At 44.5% G+C, this 26,032-nt stretch overlaps 2 protein-coding genes across 7 annotated transcripts in view; one reads left to right on the top strand and one right to left on the bottom strand.

The window, feature by feature from the left end:
* Nucleotides 1-26,032, top strand: part of mnat1 (MNAT1 component of CDK activating kinase) — a 90,349-nt gene that overhangs the window by 26,101 nt on the left and 38,216 nt on the right. The window contains exons 1-8 of one of the 5 annotated variants that reach the window (XM_046366966.1): nt 2,646-2,782; nt 6,024-6,114; nt 10,121-10,273; nt 10,565-10,638; nt 11,104-11,207; nt 11,392-11,532; nt 14,875-15,003; nt 23,868-23,989. In XM_046366966.1, coding sequence (XP_046222922.1) covers nt 6,026-6,114; nt 10,121-10,273; nt 10,565-10,638; nt 11,104-11,207; nt 11,392-11,532; nt 14,875-15,003; nt 23,868-23,989 — 812 coding nt within the window. In that variant the 5' untranslated portion in view covers nt 2,646-2,782; nt 6,024-6,025. Of the gene's footprint in view, nt 1-2,645; nt 2,783-4,316; nt 4,361-5,310; nt 5,917-6,023; nt 6,115-10,120; nt 10,274-10,564; nt 10,639-11,103; nt 11,208-11,391; nt 11,533-14,874; nt 15,004-23,867; nt 23,990-25,774; nt 25,857-26,032 lie in introns of those variants that run through there. The other 4 variants (XM_046366965.1, XM_046366967.1, XM_046366964.1 and 1 more) reach the window with 4 other exon arrangements.
* On the bottom strand, nt 122-5,369 carry six4a (SIX homeobox 4a). Of its 2 annotated transcripts, XM_046366962.1 has the most exons (4): nt 4,450-5,369; nt 2,450-2,645; nt 1,966-2,374; nt 122-907 (listed from the first exon to the last, which is right to left on the bottom strand). In XM_046366962.1, exons 1-4 carry the CDS (start codon nt 5,175-5,177, stop codon nt 279-281), a joined length of 1,962 nt encoding a protein of 653 aa, XP_046222918.1. In that variant the 5' UTR covers nt 5,178-5,369; the 3' UTR covers nt 122-278. The 2 variants fall into 2 exon arrangements, with proteins under 2 accessions (XP_046222918.1, XP_046222917.1); XM_046366961.1 differs by having other exon boundaries at nt 1,966-2,645; nt 4,450-5,367.

Consider the following 26,032-nt stretch of genomic DNA (forward strand, 5'->3'; position numbering starts at 1 on the left):
CACTTAAAATGTGGTTCAAATGCATGCAAGGGACTTCGAAAATAACAGCTAGTCATGCCTTTCTGCAAGGCATAGAGAAAATATTTAATTAGGATGACTTCATGGTGCCACTCCAAGGGGGTTGTATCTGAATAGAGTTTATTGTAAGGTAAAATGAACACAACATTAGCAAATAATTTAACAGTTAGAGGAAATTAATGGTAAAAAAAGAGTAAAAAGATTCACCACATCACTGCTTGGGCAGATATGAATGCTTATGAAAGGTCATAGGTTACAGGTTAAACGTCAACCATGTCCTCGTCCATCTGCACTGTCTGTAATTTGGCCAGCTCCTTCTCCTCCCCCGGCTCCATTTCCCCACACATGACCCGCACCATCTCATTCACCCCACCGCCCCTCGCATCCACCTTACTCTCCGACACAGACATGTAGTTGTTGTTCATGCCAGGGCCCAGAAGGTGTGAGGTGGGGACAGGTTGTGGGTTGTGGCCCCTGAGGTACTCCCCAGGCTGGAGTTGGTGTCCGTTAGGGTCTGTTTGGGCCATCAGAGGGGTGCTGACGGTGAGGCTGGTGTAGACCTCAGGCTCTGGACTGGAGGAGCTGACGGTGGTTACGTCAGAGGAGGAGCCCCGGCTGGAGGGGACCTCCTCTGACGTTAGTGGGTCTGAGGAGTAGCGGAGCTGCCCACTGGGGTCCAGGTGAAGGCCATGGTGGTAGGAGTACACCCCTCCACCCCCACCACCCTCCTGGGGCTCCTTCTTGATGGAGGTCTGTCCAGCGTTGTCCATGCTGTAGAGCACCGTGCTGGGGTGCATGGGGGCCATGGCCAGCTTGTCCTGATGGTGCTGTTGGTGGTAGGAGTCCTCACTAGAAGAACTGACTGCTACATTGTTCATTTGGATTGTACCTGGGATATTCAAATGACAGATTATTAGACTAAACATTTTATACTTCCTTCATCTAACAGTACTTTATATTCTAATCTCTGAACCACTAGAACATCCTCTCCTCCTTGACTATAACATAGTTCTGTAAATCTTTGGCTTCACTCTTACTGTCCCTCACTCTTACTCTAACTTGCAACAGAATTCCATCTGAAATCTCTGCTGTGTCTCTCTCACAACTCCTGGTTTTGGAAGCTGGCCCTGTGAGACCCAGGAGAGTCGTATTGCTGTAAAAGCCTGCTAGGGGCCAACAAGAAGGCTTTTTTCTTTCCATTTTACTTTCCTGTTGTCCTGGTATGAGTTCTCTGCTTTGTGTCAAATTAAGTGCTGTAATGACTCTCTCCTCGTTAGTATGTTTTTTCAGTCCTGTGATTGTCTTAAACAGATTATCCTCCTCTCTCCCCCTGAGGTCAGGAGTGTGCAGTGATGATGACTGATGATGACTTCAGAACCTGTGTTCCATTCATCTCTATCATTTTCCAGGACCACCATATCACCACACAAGAAAATATGGATGTGTGTGTGTGTGTGTGTGTCTGTGTGTGGCCTTTGCATCCAGCCCCAACTCATTGCAGTGTAGTAAAAAGCATCTGCTAAGACAGCTCAGACGTATTGAATGCATAACAAAGCTGGTGACTACACCCATTTCCATTTCAATCCAGGACTCTATTTTTTTTTAAGGGGAGTGGGGTTAAGTTGCTCTAATATTTTAGATGTTTGAAAGGATAGGGTCAACCACCACCATGTTACTGTAATGCACTCTCTCTTTCTCTATTAGCAGTTGGAAGAGCACCTAAAATGCTATAATACTATATATAGAACAGTCATTAGTTGTCACCAATACCTCGGAAACTGCTACCAGCAAAACTTCAATGTGGATTTTTTGTTTTCAATGTAGAATAGAATAAAATACAACATTGTTGTCCATTGGTTAGAAGGGAAATGTGTCTTCTGCCTTTCCCAACACCCCCTGATACACACACACCACCACATAGACAGATATGAGGTAAAGTCAACCCACCTTGTGAGAGTGATGAAGAGTCAGAGGGGAGCTGCAGAGGAGGAAGACCCAAGTTGCTGTTGAGCAGTGACGTCCCTTCGCCATTGGATACGCCGCTGGGCACGTGGACCAGACTGTAACCGCCCAGCTGGAGCGCCCCTGAAGACGAGCTGAACGTGAGGACAGACGAGCCGCCGTTTTGAGCTGCCATGCTGTAAACCCCCTCCAGCTTCACCTCTGCTCCATTTACACAACCAGAATAAGAGGCGTAGTCCACACTGGAGCCGCCCAGCCCCTTCTCCTGGCCTGCCTGCATCTGCATGTCCACACCAGAGCCCCCCATCAAGACCCCCCCAGAGGGCCGCAGGGAGTTGAAGGCCAAGGGCTGGATGCCCATGTTGAGCCCATTGAACAGGATGTTGCTGGGGGCCTGGAGGTAAGACGAGCCACCGTTATGAAAGACAGTTGAGGGGTTACTTGTCACTAGGTTTCCGTTGAAGAGCACCTCGCTGCTGGATCCAGGGGGTATCTTGATGTCTCCAATCTGTTGGATGATTACACCACTGTCCAGAGACCCTGTCTGCAGGGGGAGGACCCCATGGGTCATCGTCCCGTCAGATGAATTGGAGAGGGGGCGTGGAGAGAGCTCCCCCTGCCCTTTACTAGACTCATCCTCTGTGCTGTGGTTGCCATCAGATTCACTGTGGAAAAAATGCAGGGGGGAGAAGAGAGTGAGACATCGAAAGCAGCTCAGGGACTGTCTGAAGAAAATATATCCTCTTAACTCTTGGTAGACTTTAATGATGGAATTGTGTGAGGAAGATTTGAGCTCAGCGAAGTAAGTTGTCCTACTGGTTTGACTTATGTTGTTGTCATTGGTGAGTGCACAGGTTGAGTCTTACTACTGACTGGGTGAGTGACAGACAGATTTTGAAACTGAAATAAGGATAGAAAGACATGATTTGCATACAAAGAAATATGGCTGATATGTCAAAGCAACTTTGTCCATACCTCAACTCTCTTAGCCTATGAAAACAATGATACAACCACATTGCACAGGCTATATAATTTTATTGGCACACAATATTTGTGGGCAGTGGTGATCAATGGAGATCTCTCAAACATGGCGTTAATGAGGGAAGTCGACTACCAAACGTTTTACCCCATGGAGAGTAAATTGGATTATAGCCCTCCTTTAGTTATACTCATTCAGGTCTACCATTTGGCGTAATAAATTCCGGGGTGACAAATGCAAGCGGTCGCAGCGTGACAACACATGGTCAAATACCTTTATTTTTATTTTCTTATGTGGTCATTTGCATATAACGTCTTTTTATTTTATGTTTACATAGCTTCACTTTTAAGTTAATGTTAGTAAAATATTAGGAAATCGAACAATGCCATCTGAATCGTATTTTTCATCATGAGCGAGTGACTGAAAAAGCTGCATTTGACTTGCTACAAAAAAGACGTGCTCTCTGAACTAAAGAGAAACGTATTCTTCATCGTCCTGAGGCCTGCATGCCAATTAATGAAGAAGCATAAATCCTATTAATCTTCTCCATAAATTAGCTCAGGCTTATAATCACTTATTTTGTCACTCAAAGCACAATAATGTTTAGTCAGTGGCAATATAATTATTGGCCCCCACAAACTGGAATGAAGTGGATTGCAAAAGCAAATGCCTTTGATCAATTTATAGCATTATTTTGGGGAAGTTTGTGGTGAGAGAGAGAGTACCCACTGGGCACAGACCTCAATTCAAAGTCTATTCCACGCTGGTTCAATGTAATTCCGTTGAAATGACGTGAAAACAACGTTGATTCAACCAATGTCTGCAGGGTGGGTAAGAGGTCACCTCCACCAGGTGCGCGCGAGAAGAAAACATCAAAAGAAGGGAATAATATCTCTGTCTATGGGATTTTCTAATGGAGGGAGGTGTTCTAATTCCCCTGGTTTGATAAGAGAGAAAGAAAATTGCCAAAGTGATTTATGTGGTGAGAATTGGATTCAGTTCATTGTGAACCCTAACACACGAACGGAGACTAGTCATATGTATAGGCTACATTTATAAAAGCAACTTATTTATAACACAATTTAGAGTATAAAAGTTATATTTGGAATAGAGTAGGCTTATGTTGGACTGGGGTCCATGCTCTTAGTGCCCTAACACGCAAATGAAACCTGATCTGGATGGCAACAGCCTCATATTTCAAAACATTAGCGGCGTGTAAGCTACCCTGCACCATTTTTTTGTGCCTATATTATACTGTTAATGATTTACGCTGTCAACTCGCACACCAAGCTCTATGAGCGATTACCATGCAATAGTCAGAGGCTTCAGTCAAGTGTGCATGTACCATACAAGGCAAGCCTGCTCGACCTTGCCAGCAATAATCTCTCAAAATGACTCCTGGTAATGCATTTCTGAGTTTAATTTCTTAAGCTATTATGCACACTGTGCCATTTGCGTAAAATCAAGCAATCAACGGATTATTTTCTCACCTTTTTGATTGTGCTTCGGACGGGTTTCTGTCCCTCTGTCTCCTGTTTTTGAACCAGTTGCTGACCTGCGTCAAGGAGAGTCCCGTGATTTTAGCGAGGTTTCTTTTCTCGGCTGGAGAGGGATATCTATTCTGCTTGTATAGATCCTTCAGCGCGTTGCGGGACCTCTCTTTGAAGCAGTATACTGTCTCTTCCCCGTCCCAGATAGTCCGGGGTAGTGGGTACTTTCTCCGCAGGCGATATTTATCCACGGCGCCCAGGGGTCTCCCCCGCGCTTTCTCTGCCTCGGTGTACCGTGCCTTATACCAGAGGTCTTGCAGCGAGGAGTGATTGAATGGACTGAAGTTGTGGTTCTCCAAAACACTGTAGAGCTCCTGGTACCGAGCTTGATGAAAAGCGACAAGAGCTTGGGCTTTCAGGATGCTTTCGTTGCCACGTAGCAGGTCACTCTGTGGTAAGGACCATAAAAACCTGGCCAGCCGGTCCACATTGCCTCCCTGCTGCAAAGCCTCGCAGACACACGCCACTTGCTCCGGGGAGAATGCCAGCGAGGAAGCCGCGCTCACCAGAAGTTCACTGTGGACCGCATCAGTGTTCGAAGTTGCGCGCTCCATAGACAACTCCGCGTTTTCCAGCGCTAGAAGCTTGATGCAATCTCGCCTGTCCGTCTTCACATTTTCCTTCTTGATGTTATTTGAAATTGTGACTTCTCCTGAAGAAGAAGACATTTTTCAAGCCTTCCTTGTAAGTCACTCCTCCCTGGTTTCGGCAAGCCTTCAGCCGATCAGGTTACCCCCTCGCCATGCGAACACGATCGAATGTCTGGCAGCAGCTGTAAATGGATAGCTCTCCCCTTTAGTTCCAATGTGTTTTTTACTCTGCGGGAACTGTAGCAAGAAGAGGCATTGGGGTCTGTCTGAGAGTCACCCAATTGGCTACGGCGGGCTATACCAGGGAGGAGCGACCACGATCCAGAGACGAGTGTTTGGTTTGCATCTGTCACTCAGACATGACGTACAGTATTTCAGAGGCTTACCTGTACAAGGTGAATGTGTTTGGGATTTTGTTATGGGAACGGAAAAGACTATCCATCTTGCCTGCATTATGGCATATTATTTTTTGATTGCACTAACTGAGCTATGTGACAATGAACTGCCCCTTTTAGAGAAAGAAATACATTTTCGATGAGATGAAAGCCTACCCTTGCCATTTTGCCTTCAATTCCACCTTCGATAAAAAAGTGACCTGATGAAAGTTAGGCTCATGAGTTACATTTTTGAAATACCGGTAGGCCTAAATATTGTGGAATTCTGAAATGTTCGTGTGTGTGAGTTTTTTCTTTTAATCATTGGACAATAACAATATTTATCACTATGTTGCATTTGTCCACTTTGTGCGATGCACTTTGAGGAACCATTAACTAGGAAGCGTTCATACCAGCGACGTTCTTATCGGGACTATTTGAAGGTGACACATTTGACCGCTTGAGTGAACTGTCAAGAAAGATTGCTAACTTATTAGCTAGCGGGCTAGTTCATTTTAGTCCTGTTTTCTCTCATTTCTGTGCTTTGTAGAGATGGACGACCAAGGGTGTCCGAGATGCAAGACAACGAAATACAGGAATCCTTCCCTGAAACTGATGGTGAATGTTTGTGGCCACACGCTGTGAGTAACGTTATCCATTCATGCTAACTAGCTAGCAAGCCCAGCAGTGTCCTGAGCGAGCTAGCTTCACAGATATAGCTGCAGGTTTTCAACCCGTTAAATATGTTATTTAGCCAGACCACTACAACAAGCGATATAACATGTAATGTTAGCTAGTAATACTTCTGCTATGTAACGTTAGCTAGTCAAACTCAACTCGTGGAGTTTAATCTGTTGACGTTACCATGTAGCTAGCAAAGCTGAAAGTGAAGGACTATGACCTTTTTAGGTGCACGATGTTTGTTGTTTTTCATCCCTTTCTATCTGTAACATAAACACTTCCCCTTGTCTCAGCGTGTCTTGATTACAAGTTGTACAAAGTAAATGTTTTCGTCTCTGGTTTAACACCCGTGCCAATATATCCTCCAAAAACCGGCTTCTCGGGCATTAATCACTTAAATAGACAACGCTGGCTTGTTTATTTTTATTGCAAGAACATGTGATACTGAAACGTAACCATATAGCTATCAACTCAGGTTGATGTACTGCCTCAGTCTCTATGGAAGTAAAATAAAAATACAGCAAGAAAGCTGTCCTCAATTACATCCCCAGTTTGTAAGCCCAGACATCCTCCCAGTCTCCCTGATGAAGGAGTGGAGACGGGTTGATTTTTATGGGTGTTGTTATGCAGTGACAGTGGGTGAGGAAATTGCTGGTGTCTGTTGGCGCATATGCTTGACCCTGTTTGTTTATTATCCGTACCATCAGGAAGTGGCTGTGCTTCGTCATCAAGTCAGCACACGCATCATAACTCAGGGCTTCTGTTCTATCTGGACGCAGGGTCACACTGGGAGAAAATGTAAATAACTTTGCAATAAAGCAATTTAGAGGATCACCCTTCTAAACTTGACAAAAGTTTCATAGTGAATCATAATCAACACATTGTCTATGTTTGAATGAAATTGAAGAAACAAAAATATCCTGTGCCGACCAGTTTCTTCCTGTCTGTCCGTTGGTCTGACTGACGGTTTGTCAAACTGTGGCAAGGTCTTATCTGCACTGGGGAGAGAGTCTTGCTGACAACGCTATGAAGCCATTCCGGTGTAGGTGAATCCCACACGCTATATGTAACCGCTCCACCCTGTGTCTAAATTTAAATCCCACATTTAGTGTCCCCGTCGCCAGTAACACTGGCTTTATGTTATTTATTACCTACACACCATGATGCAGGGCCTATGTCCTTTGGCATTTGGAAGCAGGGACTGGGCACAGCACAGATGACGGTGGGCCAGGTACATTAGGGTGGGTATGTAGAGATTGAGGAAGGTGTGATAGCCTCCACCTGCAGAAGCGTCCCTATGTTCTTGTGTCTGTCAGTCACCTACCCATTAGAGGGCAGATCGGTGTAGTTTATTCAAAAACTAATTTAGGAAGTTTTACTCTTTCCTATGCTTGATAAGGTACATTATAATTTATGAAATTCCTCTTCCCATTTAGTTTTAAGAGCCAATCAAGTGTCCCAGTGTTTTCTGGCTGTGGCTCTGCAGGTGGTGGGTGTCACAGGCAGGAAAGGGGTGTCACAGCAGCTTAGCAGTGTTTGATGATTACTACAGGTGATTACTACACAAAGGGATCTCCTGTCTGGGCCTAGGCCCAGTCCAGAGCATGGAGAGCGCTTCATGGGAGAAGCGGGTGAACCAGCCCCTATGTGGCTGTGTTGTACTTACCTTCTCTACCGTAGAGGAGGGGGGAGGCAGGCAATGTCACTGGCCCTTGGGTTGTGGGGGGGGGGTGTTTTTGCCCTGCCAGGCCCCTGTTTACCTCCCCCTGACCTGCTGACAGCTGCAGATGGGAGAGATATGAGCCAGGAGCTCTGAACAGGACAGGTGAGGGCTGGGGGTGGAGGGCTCACTCACCACTTTGCTGCAGTGAGAATAGCCTTGGGAGAGAAGGAGAGAGAGCATATGCCAGAGAAACCGTGTGTATGATGCTAGACATATGGTCTCTCCCAAGCCCTTATGCCCAGAAGCAGGAGAACGGCACAATCAGAAAGAGGGTCTTATACAGATGGCTAGCCTAAAGATGGCAAGTTCACTTTGAAAGTCTCCTCCCTTCAATCTTCTCATAGCTTCACCTCTTCGCTCTAGAATTACACAGGATTTCCCCTGTGGAGGGTCTGTTGTGTGGTCCATTTATGGGGCAGGGGGCAAGCTATGCCCCACTCCTGGCCCTGCCTGATGAATGGGCTCTTTGTGGGCCTGTGGAAACAAGCAGCACCCCTCCCCCTTCTACCTCCATATGGCCAGGCCTATACATCTCCTGTAGCCTGGGGCCACAGTGAACATCTGCCCCCACTGGGCTGCACTTGATCAGAAAGCTCTCTCATGGTCCCGGGGACCAACCACGTATAGGATAACTTTTGTTTCATCTATGTTTTTGTGCTAAATCCAGTGGTTGTTGAACACTAGGCCTATTTGTGAATGTTTTGTGAGCTCTGTTCTATACTAGAGGGTGTTTTGGTGCTAATTATCTTTTGGCAGGTTTGCTTTGATTGATCCATATCTGATATGTAAACAGGCAAAGCCCTGTAGTTTCTGCAGTTTCTCCCATAACTGCTTTTTAATTGAGAATCTTGCTGATGTGACAAGGGTTTACTGCAACTTGGCCTGAAGGACTTGCATTCTAAAGAAGTTTTGAAAGCAATGTGACTTTGGAAACAAATAAACATGGAGACACAAGATGATTTCCTCCAGAATTTCATCACATTGAATAAGCAACAACATTTTGGGGTGAAAATGGCAGTAGTCACCCTAGATGTGGCCATTTGGAAACCAGATGTTGGGGCTTGCTTTTGAAGATGGGCAGCTAGGAGCAGGAAGCCTACAGAAGGTGAATTCCAGTGGAATAAAGCTTCTCAGAGACTTAATTAAGAGTGGACTGTGCAAATGTTTATTCAGCCCCCCTGCTCACCTCTCCTGCCGCCTACTTAGGGAAGAATTAAGGCCTTTTCCATTGTCTTCATGGATAAACGACAACCTGCTCAAAGGTGTGATTGATTAGTAAATGTTGCTCGATCCAAAGTTGGCTCTGGTCGTTGCTACGGCTGTGTTGTCCTGATGGTTTGTGGAGGATAGAACCTGCTGCATTGGAATGCTTTCCTTTTGATCTAAATTGACTTGATGAGATGGGATTTGTGTATCATGCAACAATAGTAGTCATGTGGTTAGACTTTCTTTATCGATGCAGTTCATAATGCCTTATTACGTATTCATCTCTAGCCTAATGTAATTTAGCCTAAATCTACTATAACTGTTTTGCAATTGTTTTGATTTAATTCATATTAGGTCAATTGCTAGAGCACTTTCAAGGTCATTTAAAAAATGATTACAATCCTGACAATGTTGAAAGAACCCAGAGCCTTTCAGGGAACTTCAGGATCAGTGGAATTTGAAATGGTTTAGTGATGAGAGGAGCTGTTGGTACATTGCTGTACTAGATTCTATATTCTATGCAACGTGGCATGCTGACTATGAGTTCCTTTGAAATGAAAAAAAAACAACAACCGTTTTTCCAGTGCAGACAGTCAATGGCAGGGGTGCCAGATTAATTTCCGTGTGTGGGGGGTGGTGTGTAAATCAACATTCCATTCATGATTCCTACTGTAAAAATACAAGATGGCCATTATCACGTGCTGTGAGGCTGATAACTCTGACAGACCGACAAAATTGAAATATACCACCAGGCCTTTGCTAAGGAAAAGTGCATTAGACATGCACATACAGTAGGCAGTAGTTGACATGCATGCTCCATATAATATAGTTTCCTCTACAGCTGTGTGTGTTTGCCACAGGGTTTCCCAAACTTGGGACTCCAAGGTGCACGTTTGTTTTTTTGCCCTAGCACTACACAAGCTATTCAAATAATCATTCATCATTAAGCTTTGATCATTTTAATCAGCTGCGTAGTCCTGAGGACCAAGTATGGGGAAAGGCTGGTTTACTATGTCTGTGTCTCTGTCTCCTCTTAGATGTGAGAGCTGTGTGGACATGCTGTTTGTGCGCGGCTCGGGGAACTGTGTGCAGTGCGACACGCCCCTGAGGAAGAGTAACTTCCGTGTGCAGCTCTTTGAAGACCCTGCCGTCGACAAGGAGGTGGAGATCCGTAAGAAGGTGCTCAAGATGTGAGTGAGGGGCACAGGGGAGAAGGGTGTGTCTCTGTGTGTTCAGCCCACTCCTCCTTCTCCTTAAGCTGCCTTTGTCATTGTCATGATGCTGTTTGTTTTGTAGACAATGGGCCCCCCAGGGTTTGCTCGAATAGGAAAGCTCTTTCCCTGCCATACTTTTTCCTCTCAGCCCCTCTTATTCCATCCATCTCTCATCTTTATTTCTTTAGCTCTGCTGTTTCAATGCAATGTCTGTAAACAAGCATTAAGCCTAATGCATATAATAACTCTTCGCTTTCTCCCTCACAGTTACAACAAGAGAGACTTTGACTTCTCCAACTTGAGAGAATACAATGACTACTTGGAGCGAGTGGAGGAGATCGGTGAGAGGAGGTGGGGGGAGAGAGGGAAGGATGTAGCCTGATTGATCTGGCCTTGCCTCTGGATGTTGATGTTTTACAGGCATCAGTGCCAGGGTCAGAGACACACCAGTCTCTCTGTGCCAATTCTCAGAGATTTCTGTCAGATGGTGTTTGCACTGTGACAATGTGTTGGACCTCCTACTGTCCCCTATGCTTACATCGTCAGAAACATGGCTAATTACTTTTAGAGAAATGCACTGGCAAACCCTATGTGTTTCTATTGTTTATTTTACATAGGGATATATACAATTTCAACATTAAACCTTAATTCAATGCGTTTTGATTAAATAAGTATCTAGTCAGATGCTTTGCAACATCATAATTCATCTTGTGCCAAATCTGATTTCCAGTATCAGTCCTAAATCATTTGAAGTGAAGTCCATGCTAGTATGTTGATAGAGGGCTGCCCTGCTCCCTTCTCTCCAGTCTATAACCTGACCAACAACCTTGAGGTGGAGGGGACCAAACAGATCATGGAGGCTTACCAGAGAGAGAATAGAGACATCATTCAGAAGAACAAGGCCAAGCTGGTGGGTACCTGTAACTCCACACTGACTCACTCTGCTTTGCCTGGTGAAACGCATGGCTTATGCATTATTCTGTTGTACTAAATGGTCAAGCTTCCTCTCTCAACCTCTGTCTCCTCCTTTGCAATACTCTGTCTACTATGATATTGATTGTTTTCTCTCCGACTCCTCTCCCTCTTTTTGTCAGACTCGAGAGCAGGAGGAGTTGGAGGAGCTGCTTCTGTTGGAGCAGCAGGGGAATGAGCAGCGCAGGCTGGAGACTCTGCAGGAAGAACAGAGACAGTTACAGGCCAAGAGGAAGAGCAAGCAGGCTCTACTGGATGAACTGGTGAGAGAGACACACACACACACACACACTAATAAACACAGATTGCCACATAGCACCACACAGGCAAATAGAGAAAACAATCAGGTGACATACAGTACCAGTCAAAAGTTTGGACAAACCTACTCATTCAAGGGTTTTTCTTTAAGACATTAAAACTATGAAATAACACACATGGAATCATGTAGTAACCACTTATTTTTTAAAACAATATATTTGAGATTCTTCAAAGTAGCCACCCTTTGCCTTGATGACAGCTTTGCACACGCTTGGCATTTTCTCAACCAGCTTCACCTGGAATGCTTTTCCAACCATCTTGAAGGAGTTCCCACACATGCTGAGCACTTGTTGGCTGCTTTTCCTTCACTCTGCGGTCCAACTAATCCCAAACCATCTCAATTAGGTTGAGGTCGGGTGATTGTAAAGGCCAGGTAATCTGATGCAGCACTCCATCACTTTCCTTCTAGGTCAAATAGCCCTTATACAGTCTGGAGGTGTGTTGGGTCATTGTCCTGTTGAAAAACAAATGATAGAGCAAACCAGATGGGATGGCGTATCGCAGCAGAATCTTGTGGTCGCCTTGCTGGTTAAGTGTGCCTTGAATTCTAAATAAATCACTGACAGTGTCACCAGCAAAGCACCATCACACCTCCTCCATGCTTCCCAGTAGGAAACACACATGCGAAGATCATCCATTCACCTACTCTGCATCTCACAAAGACACGGCGGTTGGAACCAAAAATGGCAAATTTGGACTCATCAGACCAAAGGACAGATTTCCACCGGTCTAATGTCCATTGCTTGCGTTTCTTGGCTCCAAGCAAGTCTCTTCTTATTGGTGTCCTTTACTAGTGTTTCTTTGCAGCAATTTGACCATGAAGGCCTGATTCACAGTCTCCTCTGAACAGTTGATGTTGAGATGGGTCTGTTACTTGAACTCTGAAGCATTTATTTGGGCTGCAATGTGAGGCTGGTAACTCCCTAATGAACTTATCCTCTGCAGCAGAGAACTCTGGGTCCTCCTTTCCTGTGGCGGTCCTCATGAGAGCCAGTTTCATCATACTACGTGGTTTTTGCGACTGCACTTGAAGAAACTTTCAAGAAACAAAATGTTCCATTTTGAATGACCTTCATGTCTTAAAGTTATGATTGACTGTTGTTTCTCTTTGCTTATTTGAGCTGTTCTTGCCATAATATGGACTTGGTCTTTTACGAAATAGGGCTCTTATGTAGAGGTCAACCGATTTTATGATTTTTCGACGCCGATACCAATTATTGGAGGACCAAAAAAAGCCGATACTGATTAATCGGTTGATTTTTATTTATTTATTTATTTGTAATAATGACAATTACAACAATACTGAATGAACACTTATTTTAACTTAATATAATACATCAATAAAATCAATTTAGCCTCAAATAAATAATGAAACATGTTCAATTTGGTTTAAATAATGCAAAAACAAAGTGTTGGAGAAGAAAGTAAAAGTGCAATATGTGCCATGTAAGAAAGCTAATGTTTAAGTTCCTTGCTCAGATCATGAGAACATATGAAAGCTTGTGGTTCCTTTTAACATGAGTCTTCAATATTCCCAGGTAAGAAGTTTTAGGTTGTAGTTATTATAGGAATTATAGGACTATTTCCGACTATACCATTTGTTTCATTAACCTTTGACTATTGGATGTTCTTATAGGCACTTTAGTATTGCCAGTGTAACAGTATAGCTTCCATCCCTCTCCTCGCTCGAACCGGGAACACATCGACAACAGTCACACTCGAAGCAGCGTTACCCATGCAGAGCAAGGGAAACAACCACAGGCTCAGAGCGAGTGACATTTGAAATGCTATTAGCGCGCGCTAACTAGCTAGCCATTTCACATCGGTTACACCAGCCTCATCTCAGGAGTTGATAGGCTTGAAGTCATAAACAGCGCAATGCTTGACGCACAATGAAGAGCTGCTGAAAAAACGCACGAAAGTGCTGTTTGAATGAACGTTTAAGCACCTGTTTCTGCCTACCACCGCTCAGTCAGATACTTGTATGCTCAGTCAGATTATATGCAACGCAGGACACGCTAGAAATTATCTAGTAATATCATCAACCATGTGTAGTTAACTCGTGATTATGATTTTTTTTATAAGATGCTAGCTAGCAACTTACCTTGGCATTCACGTAACAGGCAGTGTCCTTGTGGAGTGCAACGTATTCAGGTGGTTAGAGCGGTGGACTAGTTAACTGTTTGGTTGCAAGATTGAATCCCCCGAGCTGACAAGGTAAAAATCAGTCGTTCTGCCCCTGAACGAGGCAGTTAACTCACCGTTCCTAGGCCGTCATTGAAAATAAGAATGTTTTTAACTGACTTGCCTAGTTAAACAAAACAAAAAAATCCAAATCGGTGTCCAAAAATACCAATTTCCGGTTGTTATGAAAACTTGAAATTGGCCCTAATTAAATCGGCCATTACGATTTAATTGGTCGACCTCTAATCTTATGTATACCACCCCTACCTTGTCACAACACAATTGTTTGGCTCAAACACATTAAGAAGGAAAGCAATTCCACAAAGGAACTCTTAACAAGGCACTCCTGTTAATTGAAATGCATTCAAGGTGACTACCTCAGGAAGCTGGTTGAGAGAATGCCAAGTGTGCAAAGCTGTTATTTAGCAACAGGCTGTGGAAGGGATTGTCCCTGAAGAGCTGCCTGGTAAAGATGAGCAGTCAGCCCCCGGGGACATGCTGCTGTGTGTTGGCATTTACACTAGCAATCTCTGAGGGTCGGGGTCACACACACACAATCATTATAGACTGATAGTGTTTGCAATAGATCCTGATAAGGATACATCGGTTGATCACCTCCAGCTGTTCATTATTCTGCGCCACACACACTTTCCTTCCTGCCTAATGATGAAAACACTCCCAGTTCTGTCCATACCGCCTGTATACCTCTACAATAACGTCCTGCTCCATCTGAACACCATGCATTGTGTTTTTGGAGGTAATGATGGCGCAGAGCGACATACTACTGTTTTTAACTTGGCCTGCATTAATCATTTAATGACTAGCCTCAGAGCACCTTGGTTTCTTAGTTGTGCAGTTATAGGGAGATGTGTGTGATTGATATTGTAAACGCCGAGGTTCCCAAGTCACACATCTCATTTACAGGTGCCAGTCTTTGAAGCTCCTCCCATATTTTACTTGGCTTAAATACAGGTTTTGCTTGAGGCTAGATCATGGCTAGTCAGTGGTTTTTGAAAATGCGCGCACACACACACACAGAAATATGATGATATATATGATCATCAATATGATATTCATACCTGTATTTGTATGTTCCCCTCCAGGAGCGCTCTCATGTCCCCGCCACCATCCTGCTGGCCCAACACAAGGACCGGGCCGCCCAGCTGGAGACCCAGATTGAGAAGCAGAAACAGGTGGTCAAAACCACCATCTTCTCCACTGGCATCCCTATGGTGAGTACCACACGCCACGTGTAAACACGCTGACTGTCCTGACTGAAGGATGCTTTAAGCCTACCACATAGTTAGCATACAAACAGCACCCACACATAAATGCTAATGAATGTCCAGCATGCACCCTGGGTCGGCCTATTTTAGCTAGCTTTAAAGCATGATAAGGTCATACGAACACTCTGCCTGCATGATTTCACTCAATAGTAACGCATGGTTAGCATACTTAAACAGAGCCCAATGCTGGCTAGCTTAATGGGGCACACGCACTGCCATTTAGGTAAATGCTAATTCATTGTTAGCATATTACAGTGGTGGTCAGTTTAGATTTAGGTTCATGCTAATGGTTGAGGAGCCCCTGAAGGAGAGTGTTGCTGCAGTGCACTGTGTCCAATCCCTTAGTGCGCTTCTCTGCCTGGTGTGGGTACAAGCCCTCATCTCATCCATAGTTTCATCACATTCCTACCTGCAGCTCACTGAGACAGAATGAGGGCTCTGGCTAGGTGTTTTGTTGAGTTGTCAGCTTTGTTGTTCATGGTATCTGTTGAGGCCTCCTTCCATTTGGCAACGGTTATGTTTTCCTTCACACTAGTTTATTTTCATTATACCATGACGAGATAAAGCGATATCCCCCCCACCTTTCTCTCCACAAGCTCATATGGGAGGTGTGGCTGACTTCCCAGGGTGCAATGTTGCGTGGGAGAAATCTTGTCTTATTGCTCAACTAGTCCTAAATCTGTGACAGAATTGTGAAGTCTCTCTCTCTGTCCAGCTGTCTTTCTCCACACACACTCTCATACTAATTTACTAGTTTTGCTTGCAGAATCTAGAAACCTTTTATTCTGTCTCATCAGCCCAGCTAGCATGGGTAATCCTCTGGGCAATATATTTGTACCATGAGTTTATTTGATATCCATTTAAACCCAAAGACATGACCACCGTCCAGTCTTCCTCCACCGTTGGAAAAAGAGTTGCTCCAGTATGGCTGGCTTCAGGAGGATGTGGTTCTCTCTAACTGACTGGATATGCAGCATTAAGTGCTACTTGCTGATGGAGAGAAGGTTGTAAGATGCTGTTGCTCTTGGCTCGGACTCTGGCTTTTTCCAGTCACTTTTACCTCTTTCTCCTCCCTCCTCCCTCTTTCTCCTCACTCTGACTCGGGGTGGGGTAGAACAGTTGAGGCTTCAGTTTGGTTTCAGTGTGGTTTTGTTTTCCACTCACCTCAGTCCAGAAGACTGCTGTTTGACTTGGTGGCATTTCAAGATGTCGCAGTTGATTCCTGGAGGACGCCGGCTTATTTATCTCTTCATTTTTGGTGTCCTGTTGAAGTAGGATTCAAAAGAGAGAAGATGCAGAGTCATGTTGCTGTTATTTGAGAGCGAGAGAGCAAGAGAATTAACAGAGAAATTATCTTGCCATTAATCAATTATAGGCACCACATGGTTGTAAGAAGGGCGCTTCTCGCTCCTCTTAACTATCATATCCTCTAGATAGAAGCAGACACCCCTCTGGGGGTGTGGAAGCAGGGGGTTTGGCCTCACACTGAAGAGTCTCTCCTGGCAGGCAGGCAGGCCAAGGTGAGCTGTCAGTATAGATAGGAGAGGAACCCGGTGTGGTCGTCTCTTACAAGGATCGGCGAGTTGTTCATTCCGAAATGTCGTTCTGCACACCACTGTTGTATGGCGCCGTTATTTGACTGTTTGTGTCCCGCCTGTTAGCTTGCAAAATTCTTGACATTCTCCTTCGACCTCCCTCATCAGCGAGCTATCACGCACATGACTGCTGCTGACTGGATGTTTTTGTTTGTTTGTCGCATCATTCTCAGTAAACCCTAGACACTGTCGTAGTTGAAAAGCCAAGGAGAGTGGATGTTTCTGAGGTACTGGATCCAGCGCACTTGGCACCGACGATCATACCACTCTCGAAGTCGCTTAGGTCACTCATTTTGCCCATTCTAACGCTCAATCAAACAGTTACTGAATGGCTCAATGCCTGTCTGCCTGCTTTTATATAGCAAGCCACGGCCACGTGACTCACTCTGTAGGAACTCTGTATTTTCGTGAATGGGGTGTTGTACCTAATAAACTGGCCGAGTGTAGTTCCTCAGTAAGCAATTTAAAAAATATTTACGATAATCACCAATCCTTGGTGTGAAAGAGCAATGGAAGTTATTGGCCTACTGCTGCATTGACCTATAGGCTATGAGTTCCATTTGCTAATTTATTTAGCTGCCAATGGATCACGGTGTGTCCATATGGCAGAGGCTGGTGACTATTGAAATTAAACTGTTTCACAAAAATGCACATGAAAAACATAACTGGCACGCAGAACAGTAGAAATGTCAGGATAAATTGTTAACTTGCACAAACTTGAAACTCACGTGCCGCCTATGAAGTCTTTAGAAAATAATTGCCTCCACGTTTCCATGGTTGGATTTAGCTTTTGTCTACTTTGAAGCAAGGTAATACATTCCTCATAATATGAGAAATACATTCAGATTTCAAACAAGTATGTTTTCAAAATGCATACTGCCTCCAGCGCTGATAGCCTGTTGCCTGCACTTGAATGGTGATTGGGAGGCACGCTTAAATTACCAGTTGAGAAATAAAAATGGTAGCTATTTTCAATCATGCACTAAAACTGTTTTTAACATGCGATTGCCTTTAGAATTGTTGCGCACTGAATGGGTTGATTAAAAGCACGTTTTACTCCAGCAGCAACCAGCAGAGGAGCAGCAGGAGAAATTCCACAATAGATGGGCTCTGTTTGCTCTGCACATGTGATAGTTGTGCGGGATAAAGACCGATAGGCATGACGGTCAAATGTATTTCCATTCACTGGTATTTCCATCAATGAATAAAGAGCCTTTTTTTTGCAACAAAAATCTAAAATATCCCAGTTTGGCCAGCATTATATATATATATTTGCAGCTTAAAAATAAAACCCTGCTTTACACACATGCACCCACACTCAAACAATCATCATACATGCTGCTGCTACTCTGTTCTTATCATACAGTGCATTTGTGAAGTATTCAGACCACTTGACCTTTTCCATATTTTGTTACAGCCTTATTCTAAAATGGATTAAATGGTTGTTTTCACCCTCAATCTACACACACTAACCCAAAATGACAAAGCAAAGACATTTAGGTTTTTTTAATTTGCAAAAATGTCTATCACATTTCCATGAGTATTCAGACCCTTTACTCAGTACTTTGTTGAAGCACCTTTGGCAGTGATTACAGCCTCGAGTCTGGTTGTGTATGATGCTACAAGCTTGGCACACCTGTATTTGGAGAGTTTCTCCCATTATTCTCTGCAGATCCTCTCAAGCTCTGTCAGGTTGGATGGGGAGCGTCTCTGCACAGCTATTTTCAGGTCTCTCCAGAGATGTTCGATCAGGTTCAAGTCCAGGCTCTGGCTGGGCCACTCAAGGACTTTGAGACTTCTCCCGTAGCCACTTTTGCGTTTGTCTTGGCTGTGTGCTTTCGGTCGTTGTCCTGTTGGAAGGTGAATTTTCGCTAGGCAAGTCAGTTAAGAACACATTTTTATTTACAATGACAGCCAAACCTGGACGATGCTGGGCCAGTTGTGCGCTGCCCTATGGGACTCCCAATCACAGCCGGATGTGATGCAGCCCTTCTCCTCCGATTTCTCAGTTTGGCTTGGCGGCCAGCTGTAGGAAGCGTCTTGGTGGTTCCAAACTATTTCCATTTAAGAATGATGGAGGCCACTGTGTTCTTGGGGAGCTTCAATTTGTTCCGTACCCTTCCTCCAGATCTGTGCCTCGACACGATCCTGTCTTGGAGCGCTACGGACAATTCCTTCAACCTCATGGCTTGTTTTTTGTTCTGACATGCACTGTCAACTGTGACAGGTGTGTGCCTTTCCAAATCATGTCCAATCAGTTGAATTTACTACAGGTGGACTCCAATCAAGTTGTAGAAACATCTCAACGATGATCAATTGAAACAGGATGCACCTGAGCTCAATTTCCAGTCTCATAGCAAAGGGTCTGAATACTTATGTAAATAAGGTATTTCTGTTTTTTATTTTTAACAAACTTTCAATTTCTAAAAACCTAAGGCTGTAACATAACAAAGTGGAAAATGTGAAGGGGTCTGAATACTTTCCAAATGCACTGTATATCCTGATGCCTCGTCACTTTACCCCTATACCTACACTGTCTACCTTTATCACTCCAGTATCTTTGTAAACATGGCATTGGAACTGACCCTGTATTTAGCTTACTTCCTCATGTTTATTTCTTGTATGTTTTTGTTCTACCTTATGGTATTTTTAGTATTACATTGTTATTGCTTACTGCATTTTTGGGGTTAGAGCTTGCTAGAAAGGCATTTCACTGTACTTGTGAACTTGAATGGTCCTAAGTCAGTCTGGGTAATCCCTGACTTTGTAGCACTCCACTGAACAAAGAGAGACTCTCACTCCCTGCCTTGATGTCTCTCAAACACACACACATCCGTGTATTATTACCACACGCACACACGTTACCCAGCCTGGGCAAACATCCTTCGAAGACCAAAGTAAAGCGTGTTCTCTTTTTAAAGTAGACATCTGTTGAAATCAAAAGAAATTGGATGTGTGGGAGGTAACCCTTCCATGCTGAAACTAGCTATTGATGATGGCTCTCTCCCTCATTTTGTTGTAGTCTGATAGCTATAGTCTGCCATAGCCAAGCTTGTTTGTAAAATTAAACCTTGGTTAAATTGTGTTACTTTAGTTCAATTATCCACTGGTTCATGGAAGTAGCCTAGGTAACTGTGTGTGTAGATGTCTGTTAAGTGTTGTTGCAGCTGTCTCACACACACACACAGACTGACTAGAACAGTCTTCCATGCCTGCTTCCTGTTGACCTGTAGAGAATCTCCACCTTGGTCCAGCTTTCAGCGCCATCTTAAATAAAACGTCCCACTGCCACAGGGGTGAGATGCAGAGCAGCTGACATGCCTGACAAGGCTGATGTGCGTTCTTGATGAGAGTGCGAGAGCAAAACTAATACTTGGTCAAATGCATGTGGGATGTTTATCCCTTAACACAGATGTGTACCTTGCTAAAATTCTCAGGGTCCTCTTAGGCTCGACACCATAGAATGGAATCTAAGGGCCTTAGTGAACACACATTCGGTGTGTGTTTGCCCTGGCCTGTTTTTCATAGCGGTCCTCTGCCGTGACCTTTGTTGGGTAGTCATGCTCCTCATTCAAGGCCAAGCCAAGCACTGTCTGGCAGACTGGCTCAACCTGTTCTACTGTGGAGGCAGTCTGCTACAGCTACACCACACGGCTGCTTTCCCCTCACTCTTTCACTCTTGAGTCTTAATCATGCACTTCATTTCTTCTCTCAATGCTGTGATATGTTCCTCCTCTTGCTGCTCCACTTAGCCATTGCTCTGATTTCTTCTTTTTCTTTTAAACACTTCACATTGTGTATTAACACGGGTCTCTAAACGTGTGGTTGTATATGTTAGTAGTATGTTTCCCTTTATACCCCACCAACGTGATTGACATTCATTTTGACTAGTGTGTCATTCACATCTCAAAGGGGTTGTGGCTTGTTTTATGTGGGAGAGGGCTCGACCCTTCACCTTTGCACCTTTGCTCTTATATTCCATTGTTGGCACGGAGTCCCATGGCTGCGGGGCGGGGATGTGTGGGCTGGGGGTTTGGGAGATTACTTTTGGGGTAAAGCATAGTAACCCCCCCCCCCCGATTGGCACCATCTGTGGGCATTCATTCACACTTGTGCCCCTGCCTCTGGTTTGGCCTTGTTTTGCTTGGCCCCAGAACCCTACAGGCAGGCAGGCCCAGCCCAGAGGATAGTTGTCAGCTTTAAGGGCTTTGCGCTGGTGCAGCTGCTGCCTGCAGGATGGTTATATTTAACCCTCCGAGGGAAGGGGAGGCACTGCAAAGGCAGGAGCGTTTACACTTGCTACTTGTGCTCAGTGGGCCAGAGGGGGCCACAAAGCTCTTTATCCACACAGAAGCACCATCCGTGACCGGGTAGGGGTGGCAGAGAGGGTGAGGGAGGCAGGAGGATCACACGTGGGAGGATTTGACCCTCTCGCTCGCTGGTGCAGTTCATCCTAACTATGGTCATTAGACTTATCCCCAATACAATTCCACACAGTGGCAGTCTTACTTCCGCCACCTCACTCTGTTGTGATTGCAGCAATTCTCACTGGGCCATTAGTGAATGGAGCACCCTGTGGCTCTGCCTGGGTTACATAGAGCTCAGCTGAAGTTAGGCTACCCATGGGGGTGGGGGGGGTTGCCTCCAGCGATCTTGGGATGTCCCGCAGAGCTCCACAGTTGGAGTGATAGAGAGGGGCTGCTCATGAGAGCAAGTGGACTGTGTGTGGCGTAGGTAGTGGCTCCCTGGGGTGTGTGTGTGTGTGATCAGATCTTGTGCCCGGATGTTAATTAGGCTTGGCCTTGAACACTGACTAAGTAGCTCCCATGTTTGAATGTGGGTTGCTTTTTTTACAATCATATGCTGGCTACAATGGCTGGCTAATTCAGTATCTTGAGAGTTGAATAAAGATGGTGTGATCTTAAACCTCATGTGGACCGTACCGGAGTAGGGATAACTAGAAGGGAGTAGTGCGGGACAAGTTATCCTCCCCTGCTGTTTTATTAAGATGGATGGTCCCAAGAGTTTTACTATAGTGTCACGGGGGACTTTTTGGGAATCTTAAACACACACGCAATTACACACTTTTTCCTTGGGTTTTAAGATTGGTCTCTTAATATTGTTTGCAGATGTTTGTTTTGGCCCTGTGGTAGTGGTTCTCTCGCTCTCGATCTCGGACAGTCTCACGTGGGCCACGGGAGCCTAGATCTCCGAGTTGTTCTGCTGTGTTGACAGTGAGCGCTCGGAAAACAACCATTTACACTGATCCACACAGCTTTTAATAGAACGTGATGAGTTTCTGCCACACATGCGGGAGAGATACGATCATTGAGACTTAACTGTTGATGTTTATTTGTTTTACTCATTTGAATATTTAAATGCAGTTGTGATGCTTCCTGTCATGTATGTGGTCATCATTCTCGATGTCTGGCAGTTGTAAACCAGTCAACATTTCGTTGTTAGGTATTGTTTTTCAATCCCATTGTACAATCTGCAGGCAGCTAGTGAATGAACTGGATGTTGACAATACTGATGTTACAGTGATGCAAACACATTTAACAGACACATTTAAGGGGAGCTCTGTGTGTGGTGTAGGGGTGAGCGATACAGTATGTGTGTGTTCCTGCCAGTTTTCAAGGTGCCTTTGGACAGGAATGCAACAAACTTCTCTGGACTGCTCTAGTTTGTCTGTCTGTCGAATGAGATTTACTGCCCTTTCACCATCTGTGACTCTTTCTCTTCTCACTTTCTGTCTCGCTTTCTCTCTCTCACCCCACCATCACTCTAGGCTGTCTGGGTGATTGGTGCAGGGGAGAGTAGGAGTAATACAGTGCTGAAAGAAAGACTGAAAGAAGATTGATGAAGAGCGGGGAGAGAGAGTGGCCGGTCTGGGTTTGATTAGCTTGTGTTGGGGCTGAAGTGTTGTAGGGATGAATGGGAGGGAAGAGTCTGCCTGGGTCACTGGCCCTACAGGGTTAAAGGTTGAGTGGCAGCAGCAGAGAAATGTGTGCGTGGGAGGAGGAGAGTATTTTTGTTTTGTGGAGTGAATGTTTGACTGTCAATAACCAGATTTCCATCCAACCGTTTCACTCTGTTTCTCTCTCATACTTTTTATCACTCTTTTTCTCTCTCTGTCCCACACCCCCTTCCTATATTTTTGTTTAAACATTATCTATGTTTTTTTTTTTCTCTTTGTTTCATTGTCATCCAAACTCATCCATTACCCTTCTTCCAGTCTAAATGCTTTAAAGCTAGACTGAAACTCAGTAGAGAACATGGCCGACCGGAAAGTCCCTCTGACTAATGTCACAGGCTGAGATCGAACAATTCTGCAACGTCCTGAAGAAGGATCATGTTTCTTGCTCAATGGCCACAGTCAAGGGCATTTTGACTGCGAGGCAAGGCAGACAAATTTGAAACCCCTTTCAACCTTCATGGATTGGAAGAGAATATGCAGATATCAAATCTGTTTCACAGCATATTTTCTGATTGGAGGATACACGACAGATTAATGTGGGTCATCTGGCGTGCCGGAGAGTTTACCAAATGGCAGTGATGTCATTCAGGTCATTTGGTTGGCCACCCACCGTGCCATGATGGTGTTTCTGGATGAATCCACTTAAAGCTCCCGTTGATTGGAGTCACACAGACAGACGGACGGATGCATGGATGGACGGACGGACGGTTACTGCTCTCCTCCATGACTTTGCCTCCCTCCTGTAAAGTTAATTTATCATGAATCACCGGAGCCTTCTGGGCAGTCTGTGTTCTGTATTTCTCATCATTACTTACCTTGTTCTCCACAGGATTTATTCTGGCTATTTATATTATTTACTTTGGTTCAGAACTATTTTTGAGTAGCTCTCTCTTGCTTTGTACAATATGAGCTCTAGCATAAGCACAGGCTTTCACTATCCAAATCACCATCAGAGGGTTTAACTTAGGGTAGGCTATTTTCAGCTATTGAGAAAAATAGCTTTGTTCACTGCTTAACTCTTGCTGTCTACTTTGGGGGCAGTTTTGGACTTGGTCAATGCTGTTCGATCTAGCATGCCTTCTTATGACGACACAGGTTGACGACCACCGGTTGTTTCCTTAAGGATTTGGGTAGCATATTTGTTCTACAACTGCTAAATCTTTTTGTGGTGATTTATTAGTGATGTTCACACTGGCAAACATGTTTGACTGTAATGTGTTGCTTCTCCTGTGCTACAGGGTCAGACTGTGTCGCTGCTGACCGTGAACCGGTTAGAAGAGGTTCTGTACCACTACCAGCCCATCCACATGCACACATACGGACCCCCCGTCCCTGAGCTGGAGCAGCTGGGGCGACTCGGGTAAGAACCCATCCTGTAACACACACAGCTCTGCACAACTGGCAAAGTTAGCTGCTGCACAAAATAATCTGGAGATGCCAGTGGTTTGATAAACAACTACAGGGGAAAGCACCACACTGTAAGGCCTTGCTTATATTGTTCAGTGAACAGTAGTGTAATCAGCAACTCCAAAGGTTGACCAGCTTAGTATAAGACCTGGCCTAGTTTGCACAGCATATCTGATGTGGTACAGGAAGGCATTTAACTGGGAGTGAGGCTGCTCTGGAAGTCTTTTTTTTTTCTTCTCTGAAGTTGCCCTTGATTAGCTGTGAGAGGTGGGGGGAGGGCAAGGTTTAAAGGGGAACAGCCAACCAGTTCCCCTGCACCAGCCCTCTGCCCCTTCCCTCTCACTACTTCTCCTGGACCTTGCTGTCTGTCAGCACACAGGAAGTGATTTCTCAATGCCGTGCCCCCTGGGCCAAACACTCGTCGATGTCATTGGCCCTCTCCTCTCATCACCCAACACAGCCCATCCATCAGACAGTGCCCAGCCGTCTGTCTCCACGGGGACAGGCTGGCACTAGTAAGCATTTCACTGTTAAACTACACCTGTTGTTGACGAAGCATGTGAGAAAAACAATTTGATTTGACTTGACTAAGGCCCTCCCTCCTGCCAAGAGCCCTGATCTAATTGGTGGAGAGTGGCACATGGAGACGAATTAGAGCACTCAGTGGTGTAAGGAGGTGACTGTTATTGTATTTATTTGGACAGTGAAGCTAAAACTTAATTTGGCTCTACTCCAGCATTTTGTATTTGAGATAAAGTTTCTCATATGAGGCGACAGACAGTACAGAATGTCACCTTTTTTATTTGACGTTACACTACCATTCAAAGGTTTGGGGTCACTTAGAAATGTCCTTGTTTTTGAAAGAAAATCACTTTTTTTGTCCCTTTAAAAAAATAAATAACATCAAATTGATCAGAAATAGAGTGTAGACATTGTTAATGTTGTAAATGACTATTGTAGCTGGAGATGGCTGATTTAAAAAAAAATGCGATATCTACATAGGTATACAGAGGCCCATTATCAGCAACCATCACTCCTGTGTTCCAATGGCAAGTTGTGTTAGCTAATCCAAGTTCATGATTTTAAAAGGCTAATTGATCATTAGAAAGCCATTTTGCAATTATGTTAGCACAGCTGAAAACTGTTCTGATTTTTAAAGAAGCAATAAAACTGGCCTTCTTTAGACTAGTTGAGTATCTGGAGCATCTGCATTTGTGGGTTCAATTACAGGCTCAAAATGGCCAGAAACAAAGACTTTTCTTCTGAAACTCGTCAGTCTATTATTTTTCTGAGAAATTAAGGCTATTCCATGCGAGAAAGATCTTGCACAACGCTGTGTACTACTCCCTTCACAGAACAGCGCAAACGGGCTCTAACCAGAATAGAATGAGGAGTGGGAGACCCCGGTGCACAACTGAGCAAGAGGACAAGTACATTAGTGTCTAGTTTGAGAAACCGAAGCCTCAAGTCCTAAACTGGCAGCATCATTACATAGTACACGCAAAACACCAGTCTCAATGTCAACAGTGAAGAGGTGACTCTGGGATTCTGGCCTTAGAATGACCAAAAATGTCAAATTTGGATTCTTCAGACCAAAGAACAGATTTCCACCTGTCTGTCTATTGCCAGTCTCCTTTGAACAGTTGATGTTGAAATGTGTCTGTTACTTGAACTCTGAAGCATTTATTGGGGCTGCAATTTCTGAGGCTGGTAACTCTAATGAACTTATCCTTTGCAGCAGAGAACTCTGGGTCTTCCTTTCCTGTGGCGGTCCTCATGAGAGCATGTTTCATCATAACACTTGATGGTTTGTGCGACTGCACTTGAAGAAACTTTCAAACTTCTTGAAATGTTCCGTATTGACTGACCTTCATGTCTTAAAGTAATGATGGACTTTCGTTTCTCTTTGCTTATTTGAGCTGTTCTTGCTATAATATGGACTTGGTCTTTTACCAAATAGGCTATCTTCTGTATACCACCCCTACCATGTCATAGC

Source organism: Oncorhynchus gorbuscha, linkage group LG10, assembly GCF_021184085.1.
Source record: "Oncorhynchus gorbuscha isolate QuinsamMale2020 ecotype Even-year linkage group LG10, OgorEven_v1.0, whole genome shotgun sequence".
In the NCBI taxonomy this organism is placed as follows: Eukaryota; Metazoa; Chordata; class Actinopteri; order Salmoniformes; family Salmonidae; genus Oncorhynchus; species Oncorhynchus gorbuscha.

Coding starts and splice junctions, on each gene's coding strand:
- six4a (XM_046366961.1), bottom strand. CDS start 5,177: ATGTCTTCTTCTTCAGGAGAAGTCACAATTTCAAATAACATCAAGAAG. Junction 2,646..4,449: donor TCCGAAGCACAATCAAAAAG/GTGAGAAAATAA, acceptor TTTTTTCCACAG/TGAATCTGATGGCAACCACA. Junction 908..1,965: donor CTCTTCATCACTCTCACAAG/GTGGGTTGACTT, acceptor TGAATATCCCAG/GTACAATCCAAATGAACAAT.